The 24291-nt window shown below is 35.5% G+C and overlaps 1 protein-coding gene across 1 annotated transcript in view; it reads right to left on the bottom strand.

Moving 5' to 3' along the window:
* LOC130445607 (uncharacterized) overlaps positions 1 to 24291 on the bottom strand; it is a 115051-nt gene that overhangs the window by 63630 nt on the left and 27130 nt on the right. The window contains exons 2-3 of the mRNA XM_056781337.1: positions 1395 to 1597; positions 1198 to 1333 (exon numbers count right to left, since the gene is read on the bottom strand). Coding sequence (XP_056637315.1) covers positions 1198 to 1333; positions 1395 to 1597 — 339 coding nt within the window. The remainder of the gene's footprint in view (positions 1 to 1197; positions 1334 to 1394; positions 1598 to 24291) is intronic.

Below are 24291 nucleotides of genomic sequence, written 5' to 3'. Positions count from 1 at the left end.
GTACATCCATAATGTAAGTTTCATGCTATACGAGGTACATCCATAATGTAAGTTTGAGGCTATACGAGGTACATCCATAATGTAAGTTTCGGACTATACGAGGTACATCCATAATGTAAGTTTCGGACTATACGAGGTACATCCATAATGTAAGTTTCGGACTATACGAGGTACATCCATAATGTAAGTTTCGGACTATACGAGGTACATCCATAATGTAAGTTTCGGACTATACGAGGTACATCCATAATGCAAGTTTCGGGCTATACGAGGTACATCCATAATGTAAGTTTCGGACTATACGAGGTACATCCATAATGTAAGTTTGAGGCTATACGAGGTACATCCATAATGTAAGTTTCGGACTATACGAGGTACATCCATAATGTAAGTTTCGGACTATACGAGGTACATCCATAATGTAAGTTTCGGACTATACGAGGTACATCCATAATGTAAGTTTCGGACTATACGAGGTACATCCATAATGCAAGTTTCGGGCTATACGAGGTACATCCATAATGTAAGTTTGAGGCTATACGAGGTACATCCATAATGTAAGTTTCATGCTATACGAGGTACATCCATAATGTAAGTTTCGGACTATACGAGGTACATCCATAATGCAAGTTTCGGGCTATACGAGGTACATCCATAATGCAAGTTTCGGGCTATACGAGGTACATCCATAATGTAAGTTTGAGGCTATACGAGGTACATCCATAATGTAAGTTTCATGCTATACGAGGTACATCCATAATGTAAGTTTGAGGCTATACGAGGTACATCCATAATGTAAGTTTCGGACTATACGAGGTACATCCATAATGTAAGTTTCGGACTATACGAGGTACATCCATAATGCAAGTTTCGGGCTATACGAGGTACATCCATAATGTAAGTTTCGGACTATACGAGGTACATCCATAATGTAAGTTTGAGGCTATACGAGGTACATCCATAATGTAAGTTTCGGTAGTTATTCTAACTGAAGCAAAACAAATGTACGTGTTTTTGATGGTGATGGATCTTTCTGAATGTCAAAAGAAAAAGATTGATCAAAAAGGCGTGATCAATTTCATAATAAAGACCGATATGGACGCCCATCTTTGGGTACCGAATAACTGGTTCGGTTGAAGAGGAGCCTGAGCAAAACCCACATCAAAATATATGATTGAATGATGGAAAATCACTTACCAATAACATACATATATCCTGATTGAAATAGGGTATAAAAATTCGGCGCATCCGAAGAAACTTCGCATTTATATCGTCCGGTAACTTCCGGTTGAATGTTTGTTAACACCAAGTTGTTGGGATTGCTTTTGTCCTTCTATAAAAAATATAAACGCGATAACGAACGATGCGGTTATAAAAAAAACAAACTAACTTACATCTATATTAATCCCAGGTAAACTGAAGGTCTGCGTATTGGGTAGCTCTTTCGGAATGTATCTGTAAAATTCCTTGGTGCCTTTATACCATTTCAAAGTATACAGAGGTTCGCCTTCGAGGTCGTATTTACATTTTAGGGAAACCGTGTCTCGAACTCGTGCCGCAATTGGTATAACTACAGACACGTCCAATGCCAGATTAACTATAACAAAAAATTTAAGAAATTGAGTTTATCAAAAATTTTCTTCGGCTAAACAAACTCTACAAAGTATGTTGTACGATTCTTAGTCATTTTAGGCATTTTAAACCATCAAATACAAACAAAAACATTGTGATGACAGTTTTTATCAAATATCTCGCTAACTACTGCTCGAAAATCAATAGTGGTTATTATAAAAATTGTTCCTTATAAAATTATCTACAAATAATGTCTTTTGTGTTTTTCTGTGAAATCAAGCGTTTTCGCAGTAAAGCGCTGAGAAAGTGACTAGAACGCACATACGGTTTTGTATCAAAACTACCTCTCCTGATCTACAGATGGCGGTAGTTGCTTGAAAAATCCCACTGTATTAGAAAGTACACAATCTATATAACATATGTTTCAAATTTGAAGACGCCATCTTATTTAATTTTAGTTTCACAGCCATTAATAGTGAACGTTTTCAGTGAATTGATTGATCATCGTCAATACTTTTATTTGAAAGGCTTTAGCTCAATCAATATGGAAGCTGAACTAGATTCTACTTTGAATCAGACCGCTCCTTCGTTATTAACAGTGAAATATTGGGTAGCAAAGTTTAGACGAGACCGTACGACCTGCGAAGACCAAAAGAGGTGACGATACCAGAAATGTTGAAGGCCGCGACGATACTAGGGACTCCGGAAGCCTTCAGGAAGGCTGAACTGTCGAGAAAAAGACCGTTGGAAACTTTAGACCTCCTACTGTAAATCACGACCCAAGTAGACCCATTCTACTGGGTCTACCTGTACTGTTGAAGTACAAATTGCTTCAGGAGGCAGATATTCTGAAAATAAAAGATGAAAATCCAATTTAACCGAAGGATATGTTGATAGTTCGTTGGAAAATAAGAAAAAAATTTCCGAAAACATTCTGGACCATAATGATGGCATACCTGTAGATGTCTCACTGCTTCAGATGAAATTAACAGACAAGAAATTCGAGAGAATATTCATTTTGTTTCCAATATTTGAAATAATGAAATAATTGTCAATTTTTACAGTAATTTAAGTAAAGATTTACATAAGTACTTTTCATAACTGAGGTTATGAAAAATGTGACGTTTCCTAATGTCAATGAATGACTTAAAGTGTCAAATATGATAAAGTAACTGTCAGGCTTAGCAATTGACGTCATCTAAAGCCCGCAAAACAAAAAAGGCACATTTAACCGTGGCATTTATCACAAATACATCCTGCAAACATTAATTTTTAAACATTTCGCATGAATCATAAATTAGTATAAAGTATAACGTATTCAAAATGTTTTCCAGCTATCAAGAGTTCAGAAGAAATCCCGCCTCTACTTTTCTTCTTCTTTTTCATCGTACGTTAGGACTTGGTCTTTACATCAACGGTTCCCTAGCTGCAGCTGGGATGATGAAGACCAGCTTTCATACCATCTTGTAGTTGGTCGTCCTGGTGGTCAGGATATATTCAGTTTTTCTTCTTTTACAATCTGGTCATCTCGCCACATCCTGGATGTCAAATATCTTCATTATTTCATCATTTCTCTTCTGGTCAAATGATGTAATGTCTCACGCAGCAGGTCTTGTATATTCTGACTTTGCTCCTGGTTGCCATATATCCTGCGTATCCTGATATTAACGACGCCTTTGTTGTTTGAGTTTCTCGGTTCTCCGGATGGTAAAAGATTCAGTTTATACAGGAGCCTTTGTAAGTTATCTTCGTCTTCTGAGATGACCACTGCGTCTTCAGCTATTTTTATTCCTTTGTTTCCCATTCGGGATCCTCTTCCAATTTCTATCCTATCATATTTATATCCGAGTTTTCGGTGAAAAAAGTTTTGAATCGAATAAATCCATCACAATACGAATTCCTGAAAACTATAAAACGAAAATTAACTTTACATTCGTCCTCTACTGCTTTTATCCGTCACTGTTCGCCATAAACTCAATTACCACTGAACGTATTTCAATGCGGTTGTCACCAATACATAGAGAGATTAATGGGAATGATTGAAGTATGAAATTTGTCAAATTCAATGTGTATCGATTGAAATATGATGTAGGAATTATCAGTAAGAATCGAATCACTTTTTTTATTTTAATCGAGTACAAAACTCCGTATAGAAGAATAGATATCTACTAAAAAGTTTTTTTTTAGACGACGCCATCTGGAAGTTGTTCGTTCTGTGTTGTATTTGAGTGTTCCATGTTGTAAAAGTGACAGTTTCGTACTGCAAAACGCTTTCGGGACGTTCTGGAGTCACTCTAGACATTCCAATTTTGACAGTTGACAGTTTCGCTTGCATAACCTTAAATTTTTAATTTTCTGAAATTAATTTTATCCGAAGTTTTGTCTAAATGATATAACAAGTACTAATATTCGTAATTATTACAAAGTTACATTTTAAAATGGCCTCGTACGTAATTATTTATCATAATTTAACGGTTGATACAAGTTTAATGCATATAACTCAACCGATGCATGTTCATTTCTCTAACAGTGTTTCCTTGTACAGCTAAGTTTTAAGGAAAATGTTTCCTAAAAACGAAGCCATCTGAAAGTTGTTCGTTCTGTATTCATTTACATACCGAAAGTTGCGTTTTTAGCGTTCCATGTTGTAAAAGTGACAGTTTCGTACTGCAAAACGCTTTCGGGACGTTCTGGAGTCACTCTAGACATTCCAATTTTGACAGTTGACAGTTTCGCTTGAATAACCTTAAATTTTTAATTTTCTGAAATTAATTTTATCCGAAGTTTTGTCTAAATGATATAACAAGTACTAATATTCGTAATTATTACAAAGTTACATTTTAAAATCGCCTCGTACATAATTATTATCATAATTTAACGGTTGATGCAAGTTGTTTCGTTCTGTATTCATTTACATACCGAAAGTTGCGTTTTGATTGTTCCATGTTGTGAAAGTGACAGTTCCGTACTGCAAAACGCTTTCGGGACGTTCTGCAGTCGCTCTGGAGTGACTCTAGCCACCTCAATGTTGACAGTTGACAGTTTTATTTTGGATGATTTTGTTTATTTGTTTTATCCGAAGTTTTGTCTAAATTAATGAATAACAATGAATGATGATGTTGTTTGTGATGAAAAATTCGTGTCTTTTCTAACGAATCTAAGGATCTGTCTTTTGCAATGAAAAGGAGATTGAAAAAAGCTGTCCAACACGTCAAAATTAAAGAGTTTTACGTAGCGATGAATCAAAGTTTGTTAAATTCGAGTATTCATGGACATATCGAAGGAAGAACTACTAAATCCCTGTGCAGTCCTGAAAAAACACTGCAGAGGCTCGGTAACGGTTTGGAGGTGTTTTGGAGGAAGGGCGACTGGAAACCTTGTAAAAATTGGAGGTAATTTGGAGGAAGAAGGCCATAAGCAAGGCTTAGATCAAGACAAGGCAGATTTAGACTTTGGAACCAAAACAAAGAAGTGAGTGATTCATTACGTGGAGTTACGTGGAGATTGAGTCCACGGAATTAGATCAATGAACGAATAACCACCGTATCCCCACCTCTATCTTGATAATAACAAAGTTGGATGTTACAACCGAGTATAATCTAACTAATACAAACCATAATTCCAGTCCTAGACGATGAATACATAAGTATTCGAAATTTATTAGCGTTAGCACACTTTGGTGTTTAATTTTGCCACAATCCCACTACGAAAACGCTCCAGATCAAGAGAGTGGTTATTAAATCGTTTGTGCGATGTCCGCGGATTGGAATTTGCTCCAGAAGTTACATAAACGGATTTCCTCTTGAATATTCGTATTAATCTAACGTTTTTAACTACTATGGAAATATTTTTTCCTTCAGTTGACTATTTAAAACAATGAAAAGTCGTGATTTCTTATCATTAATCGCCATTGTATTTCCCACAATACTTTTTAGTTTCAATTGGCGAAAATATAGTGAGGAATAAATTCTTAAGGCGGTTGTATTATTACCTTCAAGAAAAATACATTTTTCAGGTGGAGAGATTAGGGGATGACAGGATATTATACAAAAGTTTCAGGATTTTATCTGCTTCTGGGTTTAAGCCCAATGGAGTTCCAGTTTCGAATCCGTAGAGTGTAGTCGTTGACGAATGTTTTATAGCTTTTCGCGACAAGTTTTATATATATTTTTTTTTCTGTTACTTTCAGACGATGTTATATTTCCAGAACTACTTTTATTACTTAACAGAAACAACGTTTAGAATGATATAGTTCATGAAAATGTATTAAAACTAAATGGCAATCGATTATTTGCTATTAAGTACTGAAAAAATTGTGATTTTCTCCAATATATCACATCGCAAGATAAGTCGTGCGACTGACGCACAGATGGCGCTGCCATTGTCAAATCCATATGACGTTTATAAAGTGTCAACTGTCAAAAGACTACGTGTCAAATGTCATGACTTTGACATAAGTCAGAAAAAAGTGACAGCCATTTAAGTCAAGCTACTTTTGTTATTTGCGATACAATGAATTCAAAGCAATTTTGTGTGTTAACTTATCGTTGTTTTTGAATAAAAAATACCGTACAAGCTTCAAAAGTATTATTCGGACTCTGTTCTATCGTAAAGTACCATTCGTTGATGGTTTACTGGATTTAAACGTGGTCGTACAGTCACTGATGATGGTGGACGTTCGATTGAGGTGATTACTCCAGAAAACATCAAATTAGTTATATCTAATCGTAAATTGCAATTGCGTGAAATAGCTTAGGCTGTAAATACATCAGAAGGCAGTGTTTTCACAATTATACGTAAACTTTTGACCACGAGAAAGCTTTTTTCACTGTCGATCAAAAATAACATGACTGAGTGGACTACAGCTGGCGAACCAGGTCCGAAGCGTGCAAATGCTCAAAAAATCAGCTGGGAAAGTTATGACTTCAATATTTTGGGTTGTTAGATCGTTTGGATGCAAAATAAAGAAGCACCAAGCATCGATCAACAGTCGATCTGTCTCTTAGCTATTCGCTGATCTCAAAAAATTGCTCGCTGAAAAGAAATTCAGCTCAAATGAAGAAGCAATTGCTGAGTTCCGCACCAAAGATCAAGTTAGTCTTGGTTTGGCTCTTTGGTCTTAATTTAGGTCTTGCAGGGTGCAGACTTGGTCTTGGTCTGGCTCTTTGGTCTTAATTTAGGTCTTGCAGGGTGCAGTCTTGGTCTTGGTCTGGCTCTTTGGTCTTAATTTAGGTCTTGCAGGGTGCAGTCTTGGTCTTGGTCTGGCTCTTTGGTCTTAATTTAGGTCTTGCAGGGTGCAGTCTTGGTCTTGGTCTGGCTCTTTGGTCTTAATTTAGGTCTTGCAGGGTGCAGTCTTGGTCTTGGTCTGGCTCTTTGGTCTTAATTTAGGTCTTGCAGGGTGCAGTCTTGGTCTTGGTCTGGCTCTTTGGTCTTAATTTAGGTCTTGCAGGGTGCAGTCTTGGTCTTGGTCTGGTTCTTTGGTCTTAATTTAGGTCTTGCAGGGTGCAGTCTTGGTCTTGGTCTGGCTCTTTGGTCTTAATTTAGGTCTTGCAGGGTGCAGTCTTGGTCTTGGTCTGGCTCTTTGGTCTTAATTTAGGTCTTGCAGGGTGCAGTCTTGGTCTTGGTCTGGCTCTTTGGTCTTAATTTAGGACTTGCAGGGTGCAGACTTGGTCTTGGTCTGGCTCTTTGGTCTTAATTTAGGACTTGCAGGGTGCAGACTTGGTCTTGGTCTGGTTCTTTGGTCTTAATTTAGGTCTTGCAGGGTGCAGTCTTGGTCTTGGTCTGGCTCTTTGGTCTTAATTTAGGTCTTGCAGGGTGCAGTCTTGGTCTTGGTCTGGTTCTTTGGTCTTAATTTAGGTCTTGCAGGGTGCAGTCTTGGTCTTGGTCTGGCTCTTTGGTCTTAATTTAGGTCTTGCAGGGTGCAGTCTTGGTCTTGGTCTGGCTCTTTGGTCTTAATTTAGGTCTTGCAGGGTGCAGTCTTGGTCTTGGTCTGGCTCTTTGGTCTTAATTTAGGACTTGCAGGGTGCAGACTTGGTCTTGGTCTGGCTCTTTGGTCTTAATTTAGGACTTGCAGGGTGCAGACTTGGTCTTGGTCTGGTTCTTTGGTCTTAATTTAGGTCTTGCAGGGTGCAGTCTTGGTCTTGGTCTGGCTCTTTGGTCTTAATTTAGGACTTGCAGGGTGCAGACTTGGTCTTGGTCTGGCTCTTTGGTCTTAATTTAGGACTTGCAGGGTGCAGACTTGGTCTTGGTCTGGTTCTTTGGTCTTAATTTAGGTCTTGCAGGGTGCAGTCTTGGTCTTGGTCTGGCTCTTTGGTCTTAATTTAGGTCTTGCAGGGTGCAGTCTTGGTCTTGGTCTTGCAGGAAGACTCTCGCAAGTCTTGCACTTGTTTCCAAGAAGAATTAAGTAGTAATAAATCGATTATTCTCTATATTGTTGAGTAAAAACAAAAATTTTATAGAGCTCTCAAATGAATACAACATTTTACATTCAATTCTTGTAGTTTTTTCGGATAAATTGATTTCAAACGATAAAAAATAGATAAAATATAATGTAAACTGTGAACTTCTTTCTTGGATGGCCAGAATAAATTCAAAAAACCTTTTTTGAAAATGTTCTTCGTTTTTTATTGTGTTTACATCTATGTGACGCAAGTCTCGATCGGTGTTGCGAACCTAACCTCTCAAAATTCCCTTCCTAGAGCGCGAAATTCGAATTTGAATATAAAAATGCTTGGGATGCAAAGATACCAAAAAAACTGTCAAGCAATTCATCAGTCACCTTAATCAAAATCGATACTTCCCTAAGGTGTGGTCCTTGTGTTTACTTTAAGAGTTCGTCCTCTAAGTTTTTGAGAACTTTCACATTTTTAGGGAATATATTTGGAAGTTAAAAGCCAAAAAACTTTTCTATTTATGAGGGGGAAGTTAGGAAAGTAATCAAAAAAAAAACTACCACTCTGACCATATACCAGCTTTGCCCGTTTTATGTATTTATACGAAACTAAAATACTTTGCTGGCCCTTTTATAGAGCAATGAAATCGAAATGGGCCATAACTCACCGAACATGTCTGAGTTGAATTTTACTTCGTGAAAGATTTAAGTTGGACTAACAAGTTTTATGGGTAAATTAAAATGTTTTTAATAACTGCGATGTATAAAACAGTTAATATACATGGTGTACCCTGTATATTAACACATTTTTTGAAATCTACGTGAAATTTTAGTATACTTTTGTCTAAAAACTTTTTTCGAAAAATTCATACTTTTCGAGTTATTAATTTTTTTGTGAAAGTTGCAAACCCTTATAAATTATTTTTTTACGATGATACCCTTAAAGATATGAAAAAGGTTTCTACTCGGTTGCTTTTAGCAAGGTTGGAGGTATTTGAATATATGTTGAAAAATTGTTCATTTCATACAGGGTGTGTATAAAAAGTGTTCAAAGTTTAACCTCATAAATATCAAATTTCTTTATTTTTTTAAATAGAACGCCCTGTATATTAATATATTTTTGAAATCTATGTAAAATTATAGTATACTTTTGTCTAATAAGTTTTTTCGAAAAATACTTACTTTTTGAGTTATTAATTTTTTTGTTAAAAATTTGACCGTTGCACACCCTTATAAATTATTTTTTTACGATGATACCCTTAAATATATGAAAATTATTTCTATTTGGTTGCTTTTAGCAAGGTTAGACGTATTTGAATCTATGTTGAAAAATTGTTCATTTTATACAGGGTGTGTATAAAAAGTGTTCAAAGTTTAACCTCATAAATATCAAATTTCTTTATTTTTTTAAATAGAACGCCCTGTATATTAATATATTTTTGAAATCTACGTAAAATTATAATATACTTTTGTCTAATAACCTTTTTCGAAAAATACTTTTTGAGTTATTAATTTTTTTGTTAAAAATTTTACCGTTGCAGACCCTTATAAATTATTTTTTTACGATGATACCCTTAAATATATGAAAATGGTTTCTACCCGGTGTCCTTAAAAAAGGTTGGAGGTATTTGAATATATGTTGAAAAATTTTTCATTTTATACAGAGTGTGTATAAAAAGTATTTAAATTTCAACTTCATAAATATCGGATTTGTTTATTTTTTTAAATAGAACCACCCAGTTTTTTCTATTTTAATGCATTCAGGGGTAAAAAATAAGGAAAATTCAAATACTTTCCTATACACAAACCTCACCGTTATCCAGATATAAAATAAAATTTAGAACACATCCTCATCTCTAAATATTTTCAGAAAACATTTAATATCTGGCTAACGGTAAGGTTTAAGTATAAGAAAGTATACAAAAAGTTACCTTATTTTTTACCCCTGAATGCATTAATATCGAAAAAACCGGGTGGTTCTATATAAAAAAATTAAGAAATTTGATATTTATGAAATTAAACTTTGAACACTTTTTATACACACCCTGTATGGAATGAACAATTTTTCAACATATATTCAAATACCTCCAACCTTGCTTAAAGCAACCGAGTAGAAACCATTTTCATATCTTTAAGGGTATCATCGTAAAAAAATAATTTATAAGGGTCTACAACTATCAAATTTTTCACAAAAAAATTAATAACTCGAAAAGTATGAATTTTTTGAAAAAAGTTTTTTAACAAAAGTATACTAAAATTTCACGTAGATTTCCAAAATGTATCAATATATAGTATGTTCTATTCAAAATAACAAAGTTACAGTCAATTTCCGGTAGAACCGGAAGTCGGCCATCTTTGATAATATATTAGTTAAAAAGATCGTATCCGAAAACCCAAACGTAGAAATTTTCATGAATCTACTATAAGTATTTCACCATATACAAATAGTTTTAACTCGTCGTGGGACACCCTGTATGATGTGTTGTAATGGAAATAAATCTTATCCCTATGTATGAAACTAATGAAGCACAGATATGGAAGCTTCAATAGAAAATTCTCACTCAAGTAATTCATTTTTCTATGTCGCGGAAATCGGGTTGCATGGAAAATTTCTAAAACCATGGATCACATCGACAAAACCATGATAAAGTAGATGGAATCCATTCTGGATCCTGAAGAAGACCTCCAAGAAATGTTTCATCGAATCAAAGTTAGGTTAAAAGCAGTAAAGAAGTTGAGGAATTTGTCTTATCCACGATATTTTCAACGATTCATCTCTTTTCTGTAGGCTGCTAGCTTATCCCCTCAATCCACCTCTTTTTGCCTGGCTTGGGAGCGCCACTAGGCTACTCAGTTCACCCAGAAGCACTGGGTGAACTGAGAAACAACTCTTGGAGACCACAGAATTAAATAGTCCCAGGGGGATCACTACTACAAAGAGAAAGTAGCAAAAACTTCAGACGTAGATCTCCAATTGGAACTCGAAGTAAAAATCGACCAAAAAAAAAAGGTGGAGAGGCAATTTAGAGCCAGTATGAAGAAAGATATTCCAGAAGGAACAGATCTATTATGGAAAAAAGAAGATTAATCCTAGGACAAATAAAACAAATACAGATTTACGTGGAAGACATTTTGGACATGATTAAATTCATAGAAAAAGATTTCTTGGGGATAGAAGGAGATCCATAAAAAGTGGATAGAAAGTTATAAGGGAAGATCCGAGTTTGGAACATGATTTAATCGATTTTGAATCAATTTCTGTGAGATACTACGAAACTCCAAAGCACTACACTTGGGAGTGTACAAAATAGAAAAACGCCATCTCCAATTGGCACTCGAAGTAAAAATCGACGACATAAAAAGGTGGAGAGGCAATTTGGAGCCAATATGAAGAAAGATATTCCAGAAGGAACAGATCTATTATGGAAAAAAGAAGATTAATCCTAGGACAAATAAAACAAATACAGATTTACGTGGAAGACATTTTGGACATGATTAAATTCATAGAAAAAGATTTCTTGGGGATAGAAGGAGATCCATAAAAAGTGGATAGAAAGTTATATGGGGAGATCCGAGTTTGGGACATGATTTAATCGATTTTGAATCAATTTCTGTGAGATACTACGAAACTCCAAAGCACTACACTTGGGAGTGTACAAAATAGAAAACGCCATCTCCAATTGGAACTCGAAGTAAAAATCGACGACAAAAAAAGGTGGAGAGGCAATTTGGAGCCAATATGAAGAAAGATATTCCAGAAGGAACAGATCTATTATGGAAAAAAGAAGATTAATCCTAGGACAAATAAAACAAATACAGATTTACGTGGAAGACATTTTGGACATGATTAAATTCATAGAAAAAGATTTCTTGGGGATAGAAGGAGATCCATAAAAAGTGGATAGAAAGTTATATGGGGAGATCCGAGTTTGGGACATGATATAATCGATTTTGAATCAATTTCTGTGAGATACTACGAAACTCCAAAGCACTACACCTGGGAGTGTACAAAATAGAAAACGACAAACTCCAATTGGAACTCGAAGTAAAAATCGACGACAAAAAAAGGTGGAGAGGCAATTTGGAGCCAATATGAAGAAAGATATTCCAGAAGGAACAGATCTATTATGGAAAAAAGAAGATTAATCCTAGGACAAATAAAACAAATACAGATTTACGTGGAAGACATTTTGGACATGATTAAATTCATAGAAAAAGATTTCTTGGGGATAGAAACAGATCCATAAAAAGTGGATAGAAAGTTATAAGGGAAGATCCGAGTTTGGGACATGATTTAATCGATTTTGAATCAATTTCTGTGAGATACTACGAAACTCCAAAGCACTACACTTGGGAGTGTACAAAATAGAAAACGCCATCTCCAATTGGAACTCGAAGTAAAAATCGACGACAAAAAAAGGTGGAGAGGCAATTTGGAGCCAATATGAAGAAAGATATTCCAGAAGGAACAGATCTATTATGGAAAAAAGAAGATTAATCCTAGGACAAATAAAACAAATACAGATTTACGTGGAAGACATTTTGGACATGATTAAATTCATAGAAAAAGATTTCTTGGGGATAGAAGGAGATCCATAAAAAGTGGATAGAAAGTTATATGGGGAGATCCGAGTTTGGGACATGATATAATCGATTTTGAATCAATTTCTGTGAGATACTACGAAACTCCAAAGCACTACACCTGGGAGTGTACAAAATAGAAAACGACAAACTCCAATTGGAACTCGAAGTAAAAATCGACGACAAAAAAAGGTGGAGAGGCAATTTGGAGCCAATATGAAGAAAGATATTCCAGAAGGAACAGATCTATTATGGAAAAAAGAAGATTAATCCTAGGACAAATAAAACAAATACAGATTTACGTGGAAGACATTTTGGACATGATTAAATTCATAGAAAAAGATTTCTTGGGGATAGAAGGAGATCCATAAAAAGTGGATAGAAAGTTATATGGGGAGATCCGAGTTTGGGACATGATTTAATCGATTTTGAATCAATTTCTGTGAGATACTACGAAACTCCAAAGCACTACACTTGGGAGTGTACAAAATAGAAAACGCCATCTCCAATTGGAACTCGAAGTAAAAATCGACGACAAAAAAAGGTGGAGAGGCAATTTGGAGCCAATATGAAGAAAGATATTCCAGAAGGAACAGATCTATTATGGAAAAAAGAAGATTAATCCTAGGACAAATAAAACAAATACAGATTTACGTGGAAGACATTTTGGACATGATTAAATTCATAGAAAAAGATTTCTTGGGGATAGAAGGAGATCCATAAAAAGTGGATAGAAAGTTATATGGGGAGATCCGAGTTTGGGACATGATATAATCGATTTTGAATCAATTTCTGTGAGATACTACGAAACTCCAAAGCACTACACCTGGGAGTGTACAAAATAGAAAACGACAAACTCCAATTGGAACTCGAAGTAAAAATCGACGACAAAAAAAGGTGGAGAGGCAATTTGGAGCCAATATGAAGAAAGATATTCCAGAAGGAACAGATCTATTATGGAAAAAAGAAGATTAATCCTAGGACAAATAAAACAAATACAGATTTACGTGGAAGACATTTTGGACATGATTAAATTCATAGAAAAAGATTTCTTGGGGATAGAAACAGATCCATAAAAAGTGGATAGAAAGTTATAAGGGAAGATCCGAGTTTGGGACATGATTTAATCGATTTTGAATCAATTTCTGTGAGATACTACGAAACTCCAAAGCACTACACTTGGGAGTGTACAAAATAGAAAACGCCATCTCCAATTGGAACTCGAAGTAAAAATCGACGACAAAAAAAGGTGGAGAGGCAATTTGGAGCCAATATGAAGAAAGATATTCCAGAAGGAACAGATCTATTATGGAAAAAAGAAGATTAATCCTAGGACAAATAAAACAAATACAGATTTACGTGGAAGACATTTTGGACATGATTAAATTCATAGAAAAAGATTTCTTGGGGATAGAAACAGATCCATAAAAAGTGGATAGAAAGTTATAAGGGAAGATCCGAGTTTGGGACATGATTTAATCGATTTTGAATCAATTTCTGTGAGATACTACGAAACTCCAAAGCACTACACTTGGGAGTGTACAAAATAGAAAACGCCATCTCCAATTGGAACTCGAAGTAAAAATCGACGACAAAAAAAGGTGGAGAGGCAATTTGGAGCCAATATGAAGAAAGATATTCCAGAAGGAACAGATCTATTATGGAAAAAAGAAGATTAATCCTAGGACAAATAAAACAAATACAGATTTACGTGGAAGACATTTTGGACATGATTAAATTCATAGAAAAAGATTTCTTGGGGATAGAAGGAGATCCATAAAAAGTGGATAGAAAGTTATATGGGGAGATCCGAGTTTGGGACATGATATAATCGATTTTGAATCAATTTCTGTGAGATACTACGAAACTCCAAAGCACTACACCTGGGAGTGTACAAAATAGAAAACGACAAACTCCAATTGGAACTCGAAGTAAAAATCGACGACAAAAAAAGGTGGAGAGGCAATTTGGAGCCAATATGAAGAAAGATATTCCAGAAGGAACAGATCTATTATGGAAAAAAGAAGATTAATCCTAGGACAAATAAAACAAATACAGATTTACGTGGAAGACATTTTGGACATGATTAAATTCATAGAAAAAGATTTCTTGGGGATAGAAGGAGATCCATAAAAAGTGGATAGAAAGTTATATGGGGAGATCCGAGTTTGGGACATGATTTAATCGATTTTGAATCAATTTCTGTGAGATACTACGAAACTCCAAAGCACTACACTTGGGAGTGTACAAAATAGAAAACGCCATCTCCAATTGGAACTCGAAGTAAAAATCGACGACAAAAAAAGGTGGAGAGGCAATTTGGAGCCAATATGAAGAAAGATATTCCAGAAGGAACAGATCTATTATGGAAAAAAGAAGATTAATCCTAGGACAAATAAAACAAATACAGATTTACGTGGAAGACATTTTGGACATGATTAAATTCATAGAAAAAGATTTCTTGGGGATAGAAGGAGATCCATAAAAAGTGGATAGAAAGTTATATGGGGAGATCCGAGTTTGGGACATGATATAATCGATTTTGAATCAATTTCTGTGAGATACTACGAAACTCCAAAGCACTACACCTGGGAGTGTACAAAATAGAAAACGCCATCTCCAATTGGAACTCGAAGTAAAAATCGACGACAAAAAAAGGTGGAGAGGCAATTTGGAGCCAATATGAAGAAAGATATTCCAGAAGGAACAGATCTATTATGGAAAAAAGAAGATTAATCCTAGGACAAATAAAACAAATACAGATTTACGTGGAAGACATTTTGGACATGATTAAATTCATAGAAAAAGATTTCTTGGGGATAGAAAGAGATCCATAAAAAGTGGATAGAAAGTTATAAGGGAAGATCCGAGTTTGGGACATGATTTAATCGATTTTGAATCAATTTCTGTGAGATACTACGAAACTCCAAAGCACTACACCTGGGAGTGTACAAAATAGAAAACGCCATCTCCAATTGGAACTCGAAGTAAAAATCGACGACAAAAAAAGGTGGAGAGGCAATTTGGAGCCAATATGAAGAAAGATATTCCAGAAGGAACAGATCTATTATGGAAAAAAGAAGATTAATCCTAGGACAAATAAAACAAATACAGATTTACGTGGAAGACATTTTGGACATGATTAAATTCATAGAAAAAGATTTCTTGGGGATAGAAACAGATCCATAAAAAGTGGATAGAAAGTTATAAGGGAAGATCCGAGTTTGGGACATGATTTAATCGATTTTGAATCAATTTCTGTGAGATACTACGAAACTCCAAAGCACTACACCTGGGAGTGTACAAAATAGAAAACGCCATCTCCAATTGGAACTCGAAGTAAAAATCGACGACAAAAAAAGGTGGAGAGGCAATTTGGAGCCAATATGAAGAAAGATATTCCAGAAGGAACAGATCTATTATGGAAAAAAGAAGATTAATCCTAGGACAAATAAAACAAATACAGATTTACGTGGAAGACATTTTGGACATGATTAAATTCATAGAAAAAGATTTCTTGGGGATAGAAGGAGATCCATAAAAAGTGGATAGAAAGTTATAAGGGAAGATCCGAGTTTGGGACATGATTTAATCGATTTTGAATCAATTTCTGTGAGATACTACGAAACTCCAAAGCACTACACTTGGGAGTGTACAAAATAGAAAACGCCATCTCCAATTGGCACTCGAAGTAAAAATCGACGACATAAAAAGGTGGAGAGGCAATTTGGAGCCAATATGAAGAAAGATATTCCAGAAGGAACAGATCTATTATGGAAAAAAGAAGATTAATCCTAGGACAAATAAAACAAATACAGATTTACGTGGAAGACATTTTGGACATGATTAAATTCATAGAAAAAGATTTCTTGGGGATAGAAGGAGATCCATAAAAAGTGGATAGAAAGTTATACGGGAAGATCCGAGTTTGGGACATGATATAATCGATTTTGAATCAATTTCTGTGAGATACTACGAAACTCCAAAGCACTACACCCGGGAGTGCATTAAATAGAAGATGAAGATCTCCGGCAGCTACAGCTACATTCTGAGCTTGATATAACAGCTGGAAGCATCAGTATAGCAGCAAGAAAATGGGACAGGACAGATCCTTTTGGCCGTGGTGTACAAGGTACAAAAAGTTTCATGTTTTTGACGCGTTCAATTTTCTTTCGGGATAAAAAAAAACCGTTAAAAAGTTATTGGTTGGTAGTTAGACAAAAATAATCATAAAATTTTTTTTCAATGACTACCACGGATGCAATTTCCCCCCTGATATATGAATATCGTATTAAATGTAAAAGCTTTTTCCTGTTTTACGAGGCGACGGAGAAGCTTTCTCGGGACCGTTTAGAGTGTCGCAATTAATTTTTATTATTTAATAAGAAGTTCGCGACAACGCACCACTGCTTGTCAATTTGTCTCGCCCAGCTTTTTTCATTATTTACCAAAAAAAAAAAATAAAGAAAAACGAGAACGAAGAATGATGAGGAGTGAAATATTTATGGGAAAGATTATGTTAGGGGTTGGATATTAACCATCGCCTTACTTAGAAGTTATGTTCGTGATTAGGAAAATTGTTTTAATATTCGATTATCACGTGAAACGAATTCATTTTCACAACGTTTTTCATATTAAATGAACGTTTAGAGGTGTTTCATACAATTCTACTTCGAATTTACCGAAAGGAAACTTTCGTAAACTTAATATGGTATCATATCTTTAATAATGTATATCCTAACCGAAATCCCAAATCCCCCTAGTTCAACGAAACTGGTTTAGTCAAATATTCATCCAAAATTGGGACGTAGAAAAACTCCATCGACTGTAAACAAATCTTTAAATGATTGTGTCCTATTAGAGGACGGTCCACACTTGAGTATCAGACAAATATCCAGCGAGATATTGAATGGATGGATGAAAATGATGGAAAAACTAAAACGATTCACATTTTTGAAGTTATTTTATGTTTTGCGATGAGGTTACTTTTTGTATTAATGGAAATGTGAATCGACATACTGTTCACGTAACAATCCTCGTTGGATGCGTGTATCCCATACCCAAAATTGAATCTATGGGCTAAAATACGGATGCGCGAGCTGCTGAATTGTCTTGATGAAACATACACTTTCTCCTTAACCAAATCGGATCGTTTTTACTTGAATCCTTCGCTAAAACGTCGCATTAAACTCTAGATAATTGTCATCTGTTAGAAGACGATCTACACTTGAGTACCAGACAAATATCCAGGGAGATATTTCGCAACGAAAATGATGGAAAAATTAAAATCGACATACTGTTCACGTAACAATCCTCGTTAGATGCGTGCATCCCATACCCAAAATTGAATTTATGAGCTAAAATACGGATGCGCGAGCTGCTGAATTGTCTTGATGAAACATACACTTTCTCCTTAACCAAATCGGATCGTTTTTACTTGAATCCTTCGCTAAAACGTCGCATTAAACTCTAGATAATTGTCATCTGTTAGAAGACGATCTACACTTGAGTACCAGACAAATATCCAGGGAGATATTTCGCAACGAAAATGATGGAAAAATTAAAATCGACATACTGTTCACGTAACAATCCTCGTTAGATGCGTGCATCCCATACCCAAAATTGAATTTATGAGCTAAAATACGGATGCGCGAGCTGCTGAATTGTCTTGATGAAACATACACTTTCTCTTTAACCAAATTCGATCGTTTTTACTTGAATCCTTCGCTAAAACGTCGCATTAAACTATAGATAATTGTCATCTGTTAGAAGACGATCCACACTTGAGTACCAGACAAATATCCAGGGAGATATTTCGCAACGAAAATGATGGAAAAATTAAAATCGACATACTGTTCACGTAACAATCCTCGTTAGATGCGTGCATCCCATACCCAAAATTGAATTTATGAGCTAAAATACGGATGCGCGAGCTGCTGAATTGTCTTGATGAAACATACACTTTCTCTTAACCAAATTCGATCGTTTTTACTTGAATCCCTCGCTAAAACGTCGCATTAAACTATAGATAATTGTCATCTGTTAGAAGACGATCTACACTTGAGTACCAGACAAATATCCAGGGAGATATTTCGCAACGAAAATGATGGAAAAATTAAAATCGACATACTGTTCACGTAACAATCCTCGTTAGATGCGTGCATCCCATACCCAAAATTGAATTTATGAGCTAAAATACGGATGCGCGAGCTGCTGAATTGTCTTGATGAAACATACACTTTCTCTTTAACCAAATCGGATCGTTTTTACTTGAATCCTTCGCTAAAACGTCGCATTAAACTCTAGATAATTGTCATCTGTTAGAAGACGATCTACACTTGAGTACCAGACAAATATCCAGGGAGATATTTCGCAACGAAAATGATGGAAAAATTAAAATCGACATACTGTTCACGTAACAATCCTCGTTAGATGCGTGCATCCCATACCCAAAATTGAATTTATGAGCTAAAATACGGATGCGCGAGCTGCTGAATTGTCTTGATGAAACATACACTTTCTCTTTAACCAAATTCGATCGTTTTTACTTGAATCCTTCGCTAAAACGTCGCATTAAACTCTAGATAATTGTCATCTGTTAGAAGACGATCTACACTTGAGTACCAGACAAATATCCAGGGAGATATTTCGCAAAGAAAATGATGGAAAAATTAAAATCGACATACTGTTCACGTAACAATCCTCGTTAGATGCGTGCATCCCATACCCAAAATTGAATTTATGAGCTAAAATACGGATGCGCGAGCTGCTGAATTGTCTTGATGAAACATACACTTTCTCTTAACCAAATTCGATCGTTTTTACTTGAATCCCTCGCTAAAACGTCGCATTAAACTATAGATAATTGTCATCTGTTAGAAGACGATCTACACTTGAGTACCAGACAAATATCCAGGGAGATATTTCGCAACGAAAATGATGGAAAAATTAAAATCGACATACTGTTCACGTAACAATCCTCGTTAGATGCGTGCATCCCATACCCAAAATTGAATTTATGAGCTAAAATACGGATGCGCGAGCTGCTGAATTGTCTTGATGAAACATACACTTTCTCTTTAACCAAATCGGATCGTTTTTACTTGAATCCTTCGCTAAAACGTCGCATTAAACTCTAGATAATTGTCATCTGTTAGAAGACGATCTACACTTGAGTACCAGACAAATATCCAGGGAGATATTTCGCAAAGAAAATGATGGAAAAATTAAAATCGACATACTGTTCACGTAACAATCCTCGTTAGATGCGTGCATCCCATACCCAAAATTGAATTTATGAGCTAAAATACGGATGCGCGAGCTGCTGAATTGTCTTGATGAAACATACACTTTCTCTTAACCAAATTCGATCGTTTTTACTTGAATCCCTCGCTAAAACGTCGCATTAAACTATAGATAATTGTCATCTGTTAGAAGACGATCTACACTTGAGTACCAGACAAATATCCAGGGAGATATTTCGCAACGAAAATGATGGAAAAATTAAAATCGACATACTGTTCACGTAACAATCCTCGTTAGATGCGTGCATCCCATACCCAAAATTGAATTTATGAGCTAAAATACGGATGCGCGAGCTGCTGAATTATCTTGATGAAAGATACACTTTCTCCTTAACCAAATCGGACCGTTTTTAATTGATTCCTTGGCTCAAACGTCGCATAAAACTCTAGATAATTGTGACCCGTTAGAAGACGATCCACACTTGAGTACCAGACAAATATCCAGCGATATATTTCGCAACGAAAATGATGAAAAATTAAAACGATTCAAATTTTTCAAGTAATTCCAAGTTTTGTGATGAGGTTACTTTTTGTATTAATAAAAACGTAAATCGACATACTATTCACGTAACAATCCTCGTTGGATGCGTGCATCCCATACCCAAAATTGAATCTATGGGCTAAAATACGGATGCGCGAGCTGGCGAATTATCTTGATGAAACATACACTTTCTCCTTAACCAAATCCGATCGTTTAAGTTCACTATACTGTTCACGTAACAATCCTCGTTGGATCCCATACCCAAAATTGAATCTATGAGCTAAAATACGGATGCGCGAGCTGGCGAATTATCTTGATGAAACATACACTTTCTCCTTAACCAAATCCGATCGTTTAAGTTCACTATACTGTTCACGTAACAATCCTCGTTGGATCCCATACCCAAAATTGAATCTATGAGCTAAAATACGGATGCGCGAGCTGGCGAATTATCTTGATGAAACATACACTTTCTCCTTAACCAAATCCGATCGTTTAAGTTCACTATACTGTTCACGTAACAATCCTCGTTGGATCCCATACCCAAAATTGAATCTATGAGCTAAAATACGGATGCGCGAGCTGGCGAATTATCTTGATGAAACATACACTTTCTCCTTAACCAAATTCGATCGTTTTTACTTGAATCCTTCGCCAAAACGTCGCATAAATCTTTACATAATTGTCACCTGTTAGAAGACGATCCACATTTGAGTACCAGAAAAATATCCAGCGAAATATTTCGTAATGAAAATGATGGATAAATGAAAACGATTCAAAATTTTCAAATAATTTCATATTTTGCGATGAGGTTACTTTTTGTATCAATAGAAACGTAAATCGACATACTGTTCACGTAACAATCCTCGTTGGATGCGTGAATCCCACACTAAAAATTGAATTTCATTGAAGGCGTATTGGAAAATATGTAATTTATTCACTCCCGAGAAACGCTTCATAGTTACATACTTCCAGCTATTTTATTGAGTCACCCTGTATATATTTATCAGAAATTGATTGTTCGAGATGTTGATCAAGCTGAATTATCTCAACAAGCTCTCAAATATGATAAAAAAATCAAAAACGAACAAGACAAATTTCGAAAACTAGTGTTAGTTCAGTTTTGGTTTAACATCCACTTGTTTTATAATCAATCAAGAGGATGTGGGTGCAGTTTACATCAAGGCAAAATTCTTCCACTATCATTAATCAATGTCTTTTGTTTCCTCTGATCCAATTTCTAGTTCTATTGTTTGCAGTAATGTCGGCGAGATGTGATTTCATACTTGACTGATTTTCTTTCCTCGTAATTTAAAAAACTTTTTAGAAGTCTAATAGTTTTTCGCGACGACGATTTATCCAGAAAACGTGATTCCATCTAATTGTTTTCTAAATACAAGGTATCACTTATATTTAAGATCCCGAATAAAATTCCAAAATACTATTACAAACTCGGAAAAGCATCCCGATTTCACTATATCGGTTTTCATGTTATTAGATTGGTAAGGAGTTTGAAAAAATGTCAGGTTTATTGTCAATTTGCTTTTGTAGTCTACTAATCCGCGCCATTTTGTCAAATGAGGGCTAAATTGATGTACCAAACCAAACTTTTATTCATTAATGATCATCGCAATCAAATCCGATCGTTCACGTTCACTATACTATTCACGTAGCAATCCTCGTTGGATCCCATACCCAAAATTGAATCTATGAGCTAAAATACGGATGCGCGGGCTGGTGAATTGTCTTGATGAAACAAACACTTTCTTCTTAACCGAATCGGACCGTTTTTAATTGATTCCTTCGCTCAAACGTCGCATAAAACTCTAGATAATTGTCACCTGTTAGAAGACGATCCACACTTGAGTACCAGACAAATATCCAGAAAGATATTTCGCAACGAAAATGATGGAAAAATTAAAACGATTCAAATTTTTCAAGTAATTCCAAGTTTCGCGATGTGGTAACTTTTTGTATTAATAAAAACGTAAATCGACATACTGTTCACGTAATAATCCTCGTTGGATGCGTGCATCCCATACCCAAAATTGAATCTATGAGCTAAAATACGGATGCGCGGGCTGGTGAATTGTCTTGATGAAACATACACTTTCTCCTTAACCAAATTCGATCGTTTTTACTTGAATTCTTCGCTGAAACGTCGCATTAAACTATAGATAATTGTCACCTGTTAGAAGACGATCCACACTTGAGTACCAGACAAATATCCAGAAAGATATTTCGCAATGAAAATGATGGAAAAATTAACACGATTCAAATTTTTCAAGTAATTCCAAGTTTCGCGATGTGGTAACTTTTTGTATTAATAAAAACGTAAATCGACATACTGTTCACGTAACAATCCTCGTTGGATGCGTGCATCCCATACCCAAAATTGAATCCATGGGCTAAAATACGGATGCGCGAGCTGCTGAATTGTCTTGATGAAACATACACTTTCTCCTTAACCAAATTCGATCGTTTTTACTTGAATCCTTCGCTCAAACGTCGCATTAAACTATAGATAATTGTCACCTGTTAGAAGACGATCCACACTTGAGTACCAGACAAATATCCAGAAAGATATTTCGTAACGAAAATGATGGAAAAATTAAAACGATTCAAATTTTTCAAGTAATTCCAAGTTTCGCGATGTGGTAACTTTTTGTATTAATAAAATCGTAAATCGACATACTGTTCACGTAACAATCCTCGTTGGATGCGTGCATCCCATAACCAAAATTGAATCCATGGGCTAAAATACGGATGCGCGAGCTGCTGAATTGTCTTGATGAAACATACACTTTCTCCTTAACCAAATTCGATCGTTTTTACTTGAATCCTTCGCTCAAACGTCGCATTAAACTATAGATAATTGTCACCTGTTAGAAGACGATCCACACTTGAGTAGCAGACAAATATCTAGTAAGATATTTCGCAATGAAAATGATGGAAAAATTAACACGATTCAAATTTTTCAAGTAATTCCAAGTTTCGCGATGTGGTAACTTTTTGTATTAATAAAAACGTAAATCGACATACTGTTCACGTAACAATCCTCGTTGGATGCGTGCATCCCATACCCAAAATTGAATCTATGAGCTAAAATACGGATGCGCGAGCTGCTGAATTGTCTTGATGAAACATACACTTTCTCCTTAACCAAATTCGATCGTTTTTACTTGAATCCTTCGCTCAAACGTCGCATTAAACTATAGATAATTGTCACCTGTTAGAAGACGATCCACACTTGAGTACCAGACAAATATCCAGAAAGATATTTCGTAACGAAAATGATGGAAAAATTAAAACGATTCAAATTTTTCAAGTAATTCCAAGTTTCGCGATGTGGTAACTTTTTGTATTAATAAAATCGTAAATCGACATACTGTTCACGTAACAATCCTCGTTGGATGCGTGCATCCCATAACCAAAATTGAATCCATGGGCTAAAATACGGATGCGCGAGCTGCTGAATTGTCTTGATGAAACATACACTTTCTCCTTAACCAAATTCGATCGTTTTTACTTGAATCCTTCGCTCAAACGTCGCATTAAACTATAGATAATTGTCACCTGTTAGAAGACGATCCACACTTGAGTAGCAGACAAATATCTAGTAAGATATTTCGCAATGAAAATGATGGAAAAATTAACACGATTCAAATTTTTCAAGTAATTCCAAGTTTCGCGATGTGGTAACTTTTTGTATTAATAAAATCGTAAATCGACATACTGTTCACGTAACAATCCTCGTTGGATGCGTGCATCCCATAACCAAAATTGAATCCATGGGCTAAAATACGGATGCGCGAGCTGCTGAATTGTCTTGATGAAACATACACTTTCTCCTTAACCAAATCGGATCGTTTTTACTTGAATCCTTCGCTCAAACGTCGCATAAAACTTATCGTTGATGGTTTTTTCCTTTTCCAAGATAGTCAAAGAGAATTATCCCAAAG

The sequence above is a fragment of the Diorhabda sublineata genome, chromosome 6, assembly GCF_026230105.1.
Source record: "Diorhabda sublineata isolate icDioSubl1.1 chromosome 6, icDioSubl1.1, whole genome shotgun sequence".
Lineage (NCBI taxonomy): Eukaryota > Metazoa > Arthropoda > Insecta > Coleoptera > Chrysomelidae > Diorhabda > Diorhabda sublineata.
Note: the sequence above shows the minus strand (reverse complement) of the source record. Positions and strands in the feature narration are given on the sequence as shown.